This window comes from Lepisosteus platostomus, chromosome 9 (genome assembly GCF_059453375.1).
Source record: "Lepisosteus platostomus isolate fLepPlt1 chromosome 9, fLepPlt1.hap1, whole genome shotgun sequence".
Classification (NCBI taxonomy): domain Eukaryota; kingdom Metazoa; phylum Chordata; class Actinopteri; order Semionotiformes; family Lepisosteidae; genus Lepisosteus; species Lepisosteus platostomus.
The window spans coordinates 50,532,403-50,546,807 of NC_142619.1; the positions used below are offsets into that span (position 1 = coordinate 50,532,403).

Below are 14,405 nucleotides of genomic sequence, written 5' to 3' on the forward strand. Positions count from 1 at the left end.
TATTCAGATTTCCATAAAGTTTTTGATCCAGTTTTTGATTGTTGATTCTCAAAACCATAAAAAGCCACAGTGTATGGAAATATGGAAATATGGTTCAGAAAACTTAACCGGCTTAACCTCCAATGGAGACATGGAGCAGATGTAAGTGTTTCAAAGAGGATATTGCTCTTCTTGATCTATATCAACAATTTAGATTCTGAAATAATTATAAAATAGTTAAATTTGCAGATGATGCAAAAATCATCTGCAAAAACAGGCAAACGGAAACACTAGCAAGTGAATTACAAAAGATGTAGATCCAATTGTAGACTGTACAAGCACTTGCCAAATTAAATTTAACACTGATTATTGCAAATTGATCCACCTAGGTTGTCAGAGCATGCCCTACACATCACATAGGTTACTGTGAGCTGCAGAAAGCCATGCACAAGAGGGATCCGTGTTTCTGCACATTCTTATACATCCTCACTAAGATGTGGTGAAGCAATAAAAAAGAGAACAGAAAGCTTGGGTAAGTGAGAAATGTCAAGCAAAGTTGTGCTCAAGTTTTACAATGCATTAACAAGACCTTATTTAGAATCTTCTGTTTGGTTTCAATCACAATACCATGAAAATATTATTGTAACTTTAGAGTTCAATGAAGAGCAACCAGAATGAATCCTAAAATCCACAGATTATCATGAACAGACAGGATAAGGGAGATAAACCTCTTTAGTATATGACTAAGGTAATTGAGAGGATTTCTCAATGTAAAAACCTAAGGTTTATAGTCAACCCATGGAAACTACTTCACACTCAGTATGAAACAAACAGTGTCACGTGGGAAACTTAAATGGAACTAATTTAGAATGGAAAATAGAAAGCACTTCTTTACATACGGAGTTGTGGGCATTTTGTGGGAACTTCAAAAAGAGAGGTGGTTTGAGGCCCAAGCTCTGGGCATTTTTAATAAACGGCTATAAGAAATCTTAGATTTAGATTCATCTTTCTTTTTTAATAGTCCGTCTGCTAAACTACCAAACAATCAATATGGATCAAATGGCCTCTTATTTGCAGCCAATTTTACATTTCTGCAGTATAAATATCTCATTAGGTAATATGGCTGAAAATATTACATTTCACAAAGAGATTTTAAATGGAAATAAGTGGAAAATCACATAATTGCCTGGTCCCGCATGCCACACACCTGCTGAAATTGTTAGCAATGGACATGTGACTTGAATGGCTTTAATAAGAAAGTGATTCATGACCTATTTTGAACGCCTAAGGGTGGTTGGGTGCCTTCATCTTTAAGTACCTGAAGACTGTACACTCTTAAATCTTTCGTACATATTCACAAGTAATTTTAATTCTTCCCAACACATCTTAATTTTCACACAAAAATTTCACACAACCCCTTAATTTTCATGATTGTATGCATTTAGATTGACTCAAGAGTTTTCCCAGGAGCAGTAAACTTTTAAAATCATTGTTGTTTAACAGTCAGTAAATAACTTACATAATGAAAAAAAGATTTAAAAGTAGTTAATGTAGCAAGATAATGCATAAATTCAAGACCATTTTTTCATTATCCTTTGGCTCCCAGTATTCACCGTTATACTCTTTAATATAACTTCACGTTTAGTTTTCCAGTAATACTAGCACATTCCGCGAAAATAAGTCTTACTAAAAAAATGTTTAGCAAATAGTTACTTTTGCAAATTGCAAATCATACTTATTCTTCCACATATTGCTTTGATGGTATAACGCTACAATTATATTCCACTTGAAACGCAAAACACTTTCACTGATACTGTATCCCCATTTATACTTTTATGATATTGCAGGTTAAACGCTTATAGGGGGAATAAGCGTCTTACATTTTTCGTATTTTAAGGCGGCAATGGTAAGTGATAATATTTTAAAAGAGTTTTAGAAGGTTAAAAGGCATGTATTGACTTTCTAATAAGGTAGTTGTCACTTGTGTTTAATTTAAGCCTACCGAGTTGTACAGTACCTTTATGCAAATTACTTCAGGAATTACACATATTGTGCAGTATTGATTTAGAGATACTGTATAGAAAAACTCTTCAACAACGTATAAATGTGTTTTTCTTGGCGCGTATATTTTAAACTGATTCCACAATACGTCTGTTTCTATAATAAACCACATGCACACAAATCAGTGAGACTATTGTCTAAACACACAAAATTCGTGATTCGTTGTCATGTATCAGAAAGCGATTTTCTACGTAGAAAGTTGGAATCCGAAAAATGTAGCCTACAGTACACTGTGCGCACTATAAAGTCATACAAAACATACTCAAAAAGTGTTACATAAGGGAAAAATACAGGGGGCAAACCACCAAGTTCTGTGTGGAAGGTATGAGTGTTCGCACGGTAGTTTAAAAAAATCTTTTTTTTTTGTCTGAGCCTGTTGTATTTCACCGTTTTACACCTAGCGAAACGAAACAGTGAAGACCTCTTCCCACAAAGCCATACGGGCAAACACGTTTCAGATAAAGCTAAAAAACGGTAAACCCCTTTTCCTCGCTAGTGTTACCCCCAAATCCTTCAGTGCGGTTCAATCTAACTGCCAGGCATGAATCATCCCACAATACACTGAGGGCTTGTGGCAGGAGAGAGCTCTAAAACATGGCCGAAAGTGGAACTGGTTTCTTAGATCAGCTGAAATCGTGCATCGTCTGGTCTTGGACATACTTCTGGACTGTGTGGTTCTTTGTTATGCTATTTCTGGTTTACATATTGCGAGTGCCTTTGAAAATCAACGACAATCTAACGACAGGTAAGCCCCCGAAATCAAAGTGCACGCTTTATTTGATGGTTTGAAAAGGTTTTTTTTTTCTTTCTTACCTTACTTTTTAGAAAGTCAGACACGTATACAAGCTGGGTTCAGTGAGCCACATTGTTTCAATTTGTGCAACCAGACGAAAAAGTTTGGAGGGTAAAGTGGGCTGTGTTTTGAAGCACAATGCTGCTTTCTCATCTTATTTATTAACACCTTTGAATAGTTGTTAAAGTATGTTTAGTTACTAAATTGCGGTTAGACAGCAGACTAGGAAAATAGACACCAGGGTCCTAAAGTCTGAAATGTTTATCCATGACCCGCTGGCCAAAAACCTTAAGCCACATCATCTACCCTGTACGCTACTCCCTATGCAACTCACTGGGTAAGTCAACAGATGTTTGTTTTTCATAAAGGTACCTAGATTAGTTCATGTTACTTGTAGATCATAAAATATACATTTATTTAGAAAAGAAGTACCCCCTCTTGCAATATTTTATTGTCAGCTATTACCTTCAGAGATGAACGACTTAAACATTTCATAGGAATTTCAATGTGTTTACCTTGTTGTAACAAATACATTGGGATAAAGTTAAAGTTTGGGGTGAGCAAACACATGGCAGGCTGCACAGCTGATATTTTTCAATCCAAATGTTTTTAATTTGAGTGACACGTTCTCCTGCTGATAATTACAGTTCATCAAAATACTTACGTTTTTGTGTAATCTTTGAATTTTAACACGTGTGATACGGGACCTATTCGTAAGGTGTCAGTTGAGAGTTATCTCTTCTGAAAACGCCCGCGCGAGATGGTCACGCTTTCAAAACCGAAGCGAGAGAACGCGTTACTGAAGTGACGTCACGGTTAACGGCCCAAGACCTTCTGAACATAACCTTGAACTTTCAAACTCTTGACGTCTTTGCTGGGGAAAAAACACAAGCAAAAGATAAACCTTTTAAAGATTTTGAACAACTAACTACATGATAAACAACCATCACGTTTAATTATTAGTGTCCGCGGTTCACAGGCCTAGTCTCTACACAGTAGGAAGCTCGTGTTGAAAACAACTCTATTATTAACGACTAGTGTCGAATCTGTTGTAATCCACGTTAGGACGCTAAGTGTTTTTTTTTTGTATTGTACGATTTTAATACAAATTTCTGGATAAATATTACCAAATGGACTCAAGATTGTAACTTAATGTTATTATGAGTTAAAGTGGTGTTTGCCAGAAGTTTATGGTGTTGAAGATGAGCACGGTGTGCTGATTCTTTGCAGTGTATTGTGTGGTATCCTCATTGGTTGTATTGCCTGTTATCCATCCACCCATCCATCCACTTTCACACCGTTTTACCCAGTAGTCATGAGGGAGCCAAAACGACTCTTTTGGCAAGCAATGGCCGCAAGGCAGGGCACACCCTGAATGGGATGGCAGTTCATCAAAGGGTACCCACAGACACAAACACACACTCACACCAGCGTCAATTTTTCCAGACACCAATGAACCTACCAGTATGTCTTTGAACTGTGGGAGGAAACAGGAGCACCCAGAGGACACCCATGTGAACAAGGGAAGACCATACAAATTCCAAGCACATAGCACTCCAGGAATTGAATAGTGGTTAGGTTTGCTGCCTTACACCTCTGTGCCACACATTGCCTATTATTGTCTATATATATTTTTTTAAAAGACAGATCAGTACCATATGACATGAAACTTGAACACTCATATCTCAGTTATGAGTACGTATGGGTTTTTACACACTAAAAAGGTATAAAGGCCACTATCACCCCTAACCTTGTTTCCTATAAGTTTGTATATTGTCTGCAAATTTTACAATATTGTATTGTAAAATTTTACAATATCGTATTGTATTACTTCATATTTTCAAAGATAGTCACAAATCTTTTATAACTGTAAAGTTGCCAACAATTTTCATTTTATATAAAATTTGTATTGCAGGTCGATTTAAAGCTCATATCTAGCAACACTTGCTTGTATTAAAAAGAGATGTATAACAGTCTTGACCATACAAATTCCATAGAGAAAACACAAGGAGACTCTTTTATTCAGATAAGACTGCACAAAAAAGAGCCGTGACAGTCTAGCTCACCAACAGTAGCTGAAGACACAGACAACTGATCCTATGTAACATGTTTTATGCAAATAAAGACTTTTAGGTGAAAGCAGTAACTGCACACAAATAAATTTGCCTACGCATGCTGACTACTTGAACTAAGTTCATTGTGTTTTTTTTCTAGTTAGTAATCTTAAATTTTACATAGGAAAAATGGTAAAGCGGTGCACACAGTTAAAAAAAAACATTTATTTTGGGTCCAATCTTTTTGAGTACTCTTTAACTTGAAAGCATGACTATTGAAATTGACTTTGAAAAGAGCACTTCAAATATGCCAACATGTTGCAAGAATCATGTCTCTTACCACGAGTCTTCTTATCCCTACACTGTAGTTAGAAAAGGTAGATATTGCTTAATCAACTTGTTAGGGTTCTTTGTACAAGTTACAACAGTAATGGATAGAGGTGCAGCATGTTACCTGTATATGTTTTATTAAGATGTCTAGAAAACCTTTAATTAATTTCCTTTATTAAGTACTATGCATTTGATGAAATGCTTGTGTTTCTATTGATAAATATAACACAAGGAGTACAGTTAAGGTTTAAATGCTCAAACTGGGGTAATTTAATTAGTGGAGTGCCACATGGATCTGTACTAGGAACACTGCTCTTAAATTGTTAATGATTGAGGTACGGTTGTAGTAGTGAATAATAGAACATTTTTTATTTATAATAGAACAACCCAATACATTCTTGGGCTGAAGGTAATGTCCTACATGTAATACCGTTGCATGTATCAGCTGGAGTGCACAGGCCAGGAGATGGGGGGCTGGATCCTTGTGCGATGCAAGCTCTGGAGGTGGTGGTGATCAGGCAGACAAAAGCGAAAGTAAAACACTGTCCAGGTGCATAGTCAGGCAGGCAAGGGTCCAAGCCAGTGATGCACAGTGGAACTTTCTGGGAGGTAAGCCAAGTTCGTTACACAAAGGCAGTCCAAAAGCGTAGTCAGGCAAGCAGAAGTCATGGGCAAATGCGAGAAAGGAAGCGAAGAAGTCAAAGCCAGGAAAAGAGAAATTCAGAGCAAAATGCTAGGAAATACAGAGCACTGGAGGAACTCTATGACAGTGAGGGATACCATTCTCGCGAGGCTTAAGTACGCACTGTAGGGCAAGGAAAGTAATTGATTTAATTATGTTACAGAGGTTTTCTATGGTAACTGATGGATTACCAGGCTGAGTTATTGGTTACATACACCAGCAATTTTGTGATTTCAAGCATGACACTACACTGACATACTTTTTAAGTTTTGAGCAGAGATGGCTACATAGCGACTGGGTTCAAGTATGAAAAAGGCTCAGGCGCCTTTGAGATACAACCAACGGTGCAATCATAGGGCACAATTGAAAATTAACTGGAATTGTGCTTATAACCATAAAACAGGGACTGTGGAACAAGCTATCCAGCCATGCTTTTTTTTCAGGAATTGGCTGGATTATATTCCCTGACCAATTATCCTTTAGCATCCAGATGACTGGACAAATGGCTTCCACTCATTTATATTTTTTCTCATGTTCTTTATCATGTGGGACTGAGAGTCGTAATTGCCAATAAAACAGAGAAGTAGAGTACAGGAAGCATTGAGTGTTGGGTCAAAATGAAGAAACTCAGCAAGAGTTAGGTCTGGTGACATGGTATTAAGTCACCAACCTTTTAACTGTTTCATGGCATATTAACATACCAAGAATGTCACAACCAGCAGCCCTGTAACATTAGAAATGTCCAGTCTGTTCTGCATTGTCAGAACCTTTTAGATCTATGCTGAGTAGAAGATGTGCCTTTACTAAGCATGGAGCTTCAAAATGATTGGCAAGTAACATCTTACCAAAATGTACAACTGTGGATTTTGTGGGCAAAAATGAAAAATGGTACCTGTCACATCTCCACACCTCTCTACCATTCACTCAAAAATAGAGTGGCTGATAGATTTTAGATGCTTAAACAGTGTTTTAAGTCTGTGAAGAAGGATGATAGAGGTTGCGTATCGGTACAAACCACATGAAAGAAACACACAGGAACACCATGTAACAATACTTTCACTTTGAGGCACAGAAACCAACAGAAGAAATGGGCGACAGGATAAGAAACCTGACGTCAACCTGCGGATCAGTCAATGTTAGTGAGGATACCGGGGAGATCAGTAGTAGGTTCCTGCTTTCCTCAGAATAAAGAGGGTCGTTGTCTTGCATGGTGAAAACAGTAAGCAGATGTTGTGTGGTATTGCCACATTGATCGGATGAGTAGTGATCCAAAATCAGAAGTGGACTTTCTAGATCAAGCAGGTTAGAGCAGCTCCTCTCCTGGTAAGAACGCAGATGATGCCATTAATCACCACAGGAAAACCCTTTTTTTTAGAAGTCAAGTCCCCGAATACTGCAGATGGGGGTTGCGAGGAGCTATGTCAGAGACTTTTTTATGCATATAGTTAATAACCACATAGTGTTTGTTTCAGGAACAAACAAGTTAATCATCAACCCAAAAGTAGTGTTTAGAACTGAATGGAAGGGGAGCACAGGTGCTCTTTTCTTTAAACCACCTACTGCAACCCCCATTCATGTCAGTGTTTTGCACACTAATCTACATGTTGCCATTGTTGGCCATCTTCAGACACCGCGAAAAATGGGGGTGTAATTACGTACAGATATATAGTGTGAAAACCCACATTGCAAAATTGAAATATTATGTATCATATCAACCTCATTTTAAAATAAACAATGTAAATTATTTTATCTCTATACACGGCTTTTATTGTTACAGTAGTTTTCAAATTTGCAAGTATATAATGTGGCTTAATACTATATGTAAAAGAAGCAAAACAATCGCTGAGAGAAAAATTGTTCTGCAGACTAACACTTCCTCGACGTGAAAATACTAATTTACTGTTACTCTGGTACATTCAGTAATACTATACATTTGACATTTAAGCCTCCACACATTTGTTGTTTTCAGCATGGGGTGTACCTCATAAAAACCTATTTTTCATTAAGAAAGAATCAAAAGCATTTTGGCTGTCCTGACATAATTTTGAAACATTCCTGTGTGATTTCTTAGAACTTGATAAAGTCCCAGTTTGATCATCTCATGGATGCTAACATTTGTTACATAATTTAGAGAGATTTTACTAGTTTGCTGTCATTATTACATCCATGCAAACAACAATGTTCACTTCCAACTTATTTTAAACAGCTAAAGCATGTAATTTTCAACATTTAGCCAGTTAATACCCTATCACACTAGATCATAGCATCTAGTTTATTTCCAAGAGTGCACTGCACTCCAGTGGCAATTGCATAACCACGCATAGAAGCAGCTCTTGGCAGTTTTCATTGTTAATCAAATAAAATGTATTTTCTTGTATACCTTTTGGGAGTTTTTTCCCATTTGTGCAGATTTAAAGCTTTAAGACTCTTTGAAAGACAAGGTTGACATCTTAGATTAGCTCCAAAACAGCCTTGTTTTGGCTGTTAACGCCTTGCTGGACTCTTGAGGAGCGTGTCAGGAGGATAGGGATTCCCCTGGTACCAGAACTGGGTCAGGCTTCATTGAATGTTTCCATCTTTATGCCTGGGTAACTGTTCCATTGTTTGGTCTAATTAGAAACCTTGTTTGTTTACTATTTGAAACTGCATTCTGCTTCTAAGCATCCTTAATGCTGTACATTCATCTCGATAAAAACACTGGATGAAGTTTACTGTATATTGTAGTATGAAGTGTAAAGTGAAATTTAAATAAACTTCAGTGACATTCAGCTTTGCTGTTTTTTGCTCTATTTCGGTTTGTTTAACCGTGCAGATAAGTCACGTTGTGCAAGTTGCAATTACATTGCAGTAGTTAATGCCATATTGATCCCAGGAGTGGAGAAGTATTGTTTGAAAAAATCAATTGTGCTTTGCAAAGAGACAGAAATATAGCTCAAGATGCAAAGCAAGTTAGAACCTGGTTAGTATTTTTGTTCAGAAGTGTAAAATAGGAGCATTTTTTGACAGGATAGTGTTTTACTGTTGACTAGTCAGGCCCTTCTGTTTTTCTCTTCTTTGCATGAATCTATGACTTTTCTTAGAGAGGTAAGGACGTAGTTATACTTTGCCTTTGTGGGTGTGATACCTTTTAATATTATCTAGCTATATGTTATTGACTTTGGTGTGTGTTTTCTTGCAGTTGAGTGTGTGGTAGGATATCTCTGAGGAAGTGACATTTTGTAAATTCACAAAGCTTAATTCACTGTAGAAGCTTCAAAACACTTTTGCAAATTATTCCATGGAATTCATAATCTTCTAAATTTTTTTAAACCCCAATTATCTAAAATTATCTAAAACCAGGAGGATGGAAGTAGAACACATTTACAGTCCATCTGAATGAGGATGTGGCCCTTTCAGTGATTATTTAATACAGCAATGGAACTGAATGGAACTTGTGTTTTGGTGCATTATGGGTGTCCTTAACTCCAGTCATTGAGAGATATAATCCAGCATCTTGTAAAATTCTTGTTCCATTTTTACCTGAAGTCTAGGGAGAGTGTTAAGTTTGACAGGTTTGAAAGAAAATTATTGCTATTACATAATTAGAAGCTCAAGTGGTTGGAAACGTGTGAAAGGTCCCACAGCTCCTGATTGTTAAAATTAAGATTTTTTGTTCGTGTGGTGTCAAAAATATATAATACAATTAATACATCATAAAATTTCCAAAACGACAAGCAGAAAATAGTTGTTAATTGAAAATGATGGAAACTGCCACCGAATCTTGTCATGGTTAGCAAGACATCTCTGCCAGATCATATCTGAATTGTAACATCACTGCACCTTCACTAGCTAGGGACTACATGGGATGACAGAGGTAGCTCTGAAAGAGGGCATTTTGTTGTAGTCCATTAAATGAGAGTGAGTGAAACAAAATTCCTTTTGGTCTGTTTCATTCCTGTAGGGCTCTATGTGTTCAACTGGCACATTTCTTTGATTGCATGTTGTCTATACTGCATGTACAGACTCATCCCCACGAAAAATTAAAATTAAAAAACAAATCAGTTTTTGAGGTGCAGGTCCTGCGCAAGGTGAGGTCCATTCTGTGCGGCACTCAAGAAGATTAATTCTCATCTGCTGTGTTTGCTGGGTTTTAAGTTATGGAATCGATTATTAGGAACAGTAAAGATTCAGATCGCCTCACGTGGAAAGAAAAATGACCTGTACCCTCAAGACTACTCAAAGCCTTGGAGTTATTGTCCTTGATAAGGCTATAATTTGGATTATCGTAAATGTAAAGAATGGAGAAGTGTTCGAAAACTCTTCTTGAAATACATTGTGGCCTTGCTGGTAGACTCTTTTCAGTGCAGCCCTCTCCTTAGTGGACCTTTATTTAGAAACTGTGTGCCAGCAGTAACTTGAGTAATAAAGCTCCAGCTCTTCATAACTAAAGTCATTGCTGTCCTCTCAAGCCAAAGCCGTGTTATTTCTGTATATCCCTATTTCACAGGCACAGGGTAGTTTCATTCTGTACATTCCCTTGGCTGCCGGCTAGCTAGTTTTTTCAGGGGCTGCTGCCAGAGAGACTGCATATAGGAAACAACTGTCTCAAAAAAATATTTCTCCACTTTCCGTCCGAATAAAGAACTGTGTGAATTGTATTCTGTTTGTTCAGTACATTTCAGATAGGCACTACAAGGCAGAGGCGAACACCTTGAGATCCTAAGTTTGAGGTTTGCTTAGTTAAATGATTCTTTAAAAAAAGGCTATGTTGTAATGATCTGAAAACACTACTTTTCAAGTGAAGGAGTTGCGTACATGAGTTGGGTTTTTGCTCATACGTGTATACAGTAGTAACCTCGTGACAGCTTGGTAATGATTAATGATTAATGAATGTACTACTAGATGTAACTACTGTAAAACATAAACATGCATTGGATTACTTACTTTAGGAGAAAGAAATGACCTGTTGCAGAAATTAAATAGTGAAGTGTGATTACCATATTTATAAATTAAACACTGATAACACTCTTGTTTTAGGAGTAGTGTGTAAGGCATACATAATGCATTATAATTCTATAATATATTAGTCCTTTACTACTGAAACAGTTTGCTAAGTGCTAATACTGTACATGCCTTAATACATAATAAGGTGTTATTTGTAAAATCTGTAGGATATGCATTAAGTGTTACTTAGCAATAGGAACCTCCTGCCTTGATTTCATACGTTGGTTGTTCATTACTTGTTGAGTGCCAGGATGTAACAGGTTCACTTGTGCAACTAACACATGGCTTATAGGTCAGCCAGCTGAAGCGTTTGTGTTAGAACTGGGGTGTTTGTGGTAGAGGTGCTCCTCTGAGGGTGAAGAGAGGTTACAAACGAGGGAAGGCCATTTGGGCCCTCTAGCTGGATGACCGGCGTATCCCATCTTGCCATTTCTGGAACGAGAATGGCATTTCAAAGTCATACCTTTAAAATGTTTAAAGCCAAGTTATTATCGCTCAAAATGTAAAGAAACTTGTTGTTCAGTCACCTTAATGGGGAAAAAAACTACTGACACTCTTCATTAATGTAAACAGTGAATTAATTAGAAGTGTTGCCTTAACTTGAAGGACACTTTTACCAAAAAGGAGGAAACTAATTTTAATATTTTGTAATTATAAGTCACTTCAAAAATACTTTATTAATCCCCAAAATGGGGCAATTGAATTTGCTCATAAAGATCTAGTAAGCAGCAAAACCTGATAATGGATGGGTGGTGGATTATCATACAAATAATGTAAGAGAATATTGTTAATCAGAATGGTCTAAAGTACACTTAACCATTGTACTACACTTCCACTTTGCTGACCTTTAAAATCAGAAGTAACATTCTATAAAATGAGCCTGTGAAACAACCAAGTGCAGCACAAGGAAATACATTTCCTGATCATTTTATAGCTTCATACCAGCAGAGCAACCAGAAGAAAATAATATCAAAACTGTATAATAACATTGAAGATATGAAAAAAAGATTAAACACAATATATTAAAAATTAAATGGGGAAAAAGAAAATGCTAAAACAATTCCTGCAGAACAGCAGAACATTATACAGAGATTTCAACAAAGCTCCACCAGTTCACAGTTTGGAGAAATTTATGTTAGAAAAGTTTGACTGGTTTTTTTTTTAGTCCTAAAATTTAAGCAAAACAAAAAAGAAGCAGTTCAGGAAGCAGGAGGTTATGTGCCTGAAAATACAACAGTATTGGATATACCTACATTATGCACTTACTAGTATAGTAAACATAGACATACAAAGGAACAAGTAATAGGTTTATTCCATGCTGAAAAAAAGAAGAAAGAGAACACAACGTTTCGGCCGTGGAGCCTTCTTCGGCTCCACGGCCGAAACGTTGTGTTCTCTTTCTTTTTTTTTCAGCATGGAATAAACCTATTACTTGTTCCTTTGCAGCCTACGCATGCTGACGCAGCTACCCACCTCAACATAGACATACAAATTCTATTTGGGTAATTTTACTTTTGACTATATGGAACTAAAGGATAGATATACCTGTCTATACTAGGAACTATTTTAGCTGCTAGTAAGAAAACTGTCATGAGAAAATGATGGTATACTAAAGATCCCCAACACTGAAACATTGGATCAATGTTGTGAAGGAAATGTATATAATGGAAAAGATCACCTCTTCTCTTAGGTTATGAGCAGAAAGATTGAGCAAATACTGGCAAGCCTGGATTGGGTATGTAACCCCATTGTGACCTGATTTTGTTCTGTGAAAGAGGTTGAAACTGTTTTGTCTAGATTGCTGGTTATTTGTTGTGTTTCTGCTGATTATTTTTCTAGATGTAACCTCCCATCCATGCTAGCATAATGTAAATAACTATATAAAAATATATATAATCAAAAAATGAAGGAGGAAAGCTGTAAATTATTTTACTTTCTCCTGTATATGTTTTATTTGTACATTCTTTCATCATTAAATAAAAAGTTTAAAAATAAAATAAACCCTTGACCACAATCTCAGAATATTTTAAAATTCTGACCAAAGTGAAGTCTTTTTTTTTTCCACATACCAAATTCAGCTTGATCAATTCAGAAAACATACCTTTTCTCCCCACTGATAGCTGATGTGTGATGAGTGTACTGGTAAACTTCGGCTGCTGTTGCATCATCTAGGTTATCATCCATATTCGTGTTGGAGGGGAGTCCCTATTACCTGTAAAGCACTTTGGGTTTAGTGTCTAGGAAAGTGCCATACAGTGCAAAGTATAATTATTATAATAAATATATCTGAGAAATAGGTACAGTATACTGCAAAAAATAGAAAATCCTATTGAAAATCACAACTGAAACATTATTATATATATATAACAATGCACATTATTTAATTCAATTCAATTTATTTTTATATATCATCTTTCACAACAAGGTACTGTAGCCCCTTGTTAATCTTAATAAATGTATAATACAAAAATATGAAATTATATTAAAGAGGTCTACTTGTCATTTTTCTACATATTGGTACAGTGGAGGCTAGGGGTTTGATTTGTAGAGAACATTTGTTATATACTGTATATATTTTTAAACTATGAATGGGAATGGGAACATGGATTGTAGCTGCTTCAAGTACAATAGAAAATCTGTAGTACTGGTTTAAACCAGAGGATGGTAGCACAGACCAAGAAGCTGTTTCGTACACAACTCCTTGGTGCTGTGCTGTGAATCTAATCTTATGAGGATAACCCAAGCCTGGATGGATCTGTTTTGTTGTTCATGTGTTTATGCTTATAACCATAAAAGGCTCCCTCAAGACCGAATGTTTCCAGAGACACTACTATTACCCGATTGTCTAATGTCCCATTCATGCATTAACCAAAATACAGTTGAGAGAATTTTCATAATCCGGTATCAAGTCTTCTTACTAAACTACCTTATTTCTGAACTGTGCAGTTTACTTTGTTGAAGGTTGTTCATTAAATCATTAAATAAATAAATCAATTTGGTCTTAATTTCCTTCTGAGCTCAGGCCGTGACTGCAATGACAAATGTCATTGTGACTGATAGGTCCAACTACTGAGTGTTTTATTTTTACAATCAGTTTAGTGTTATCCTCGTATTGAAGACAAAAAAAAAACTTTATGTAACTTTATGAAGGAAAAACAGGCAGTTTCTAACCTAGAAAAGAGAAAATCAGAACATAAAACAGAAACTTGGCATGCCAAAATCAACTCTTTGGGATATACTGTACCTAAGAAGAAACAGTTACAGTTGCCAATCAGGCAAAACTAGGTCACCCAAGTCACCCAAGAAAAACACCCATAGTTGATGACTGAAAAGCCTAAAACAACTGTCTGTGAAATCTCATGGTATCAAAATCTTCAGCTGGCATAACACAGAAACAGCAGACGTTCAACGGCTATACTGCAAATTGTGAATTTATCAGCACCAAGCACTCAACAGCCTGAGTAGAAGTGGCTCTGAAGTTCTAAGGTGAGCTGGGAGAGTTTTGGAACAGAGTTGTATGGGC

At 36.5% G+C, this 14,405-nt stretch overlaps 1 protein-coding gene across 6 annotated transcripts in view; it reads left to right on the plus strand.

Moving 5' to 3' along the window:
* The first annotated feature begins 2,421 nt into the window (after positions 1-2,421).
* Positions 2,422-14,405, plus strand: part of LOC148655179 (suppressor of tumorigenicity 7 protein homolog) — a 69,986-nt gene continuing 58,002 nt past the window's right edge. For 2 of the 6 annotated variants that reach the window (XM_088645443.1, XM_088645445.1), the window contains exon 1: positions 2,426-2,785. In XM_088645443.1, the coding sequence (XP_088501569.1) occupies positions 2,635-2,785 (151 nt within the window). In that variant the 5' untranslated portion in view covers positions 2,426-2,634. Of the gene's footprint in view, positions 2,786-3,040; positions 3,171-5,662; positions 5,827-14,405 lie in introns of those variants that run through there. The other 4 variants (XM_088645449.1, XM_088645444.1, XM_088645442.1 and 1 more) reach the window with 4 other exon arrangements.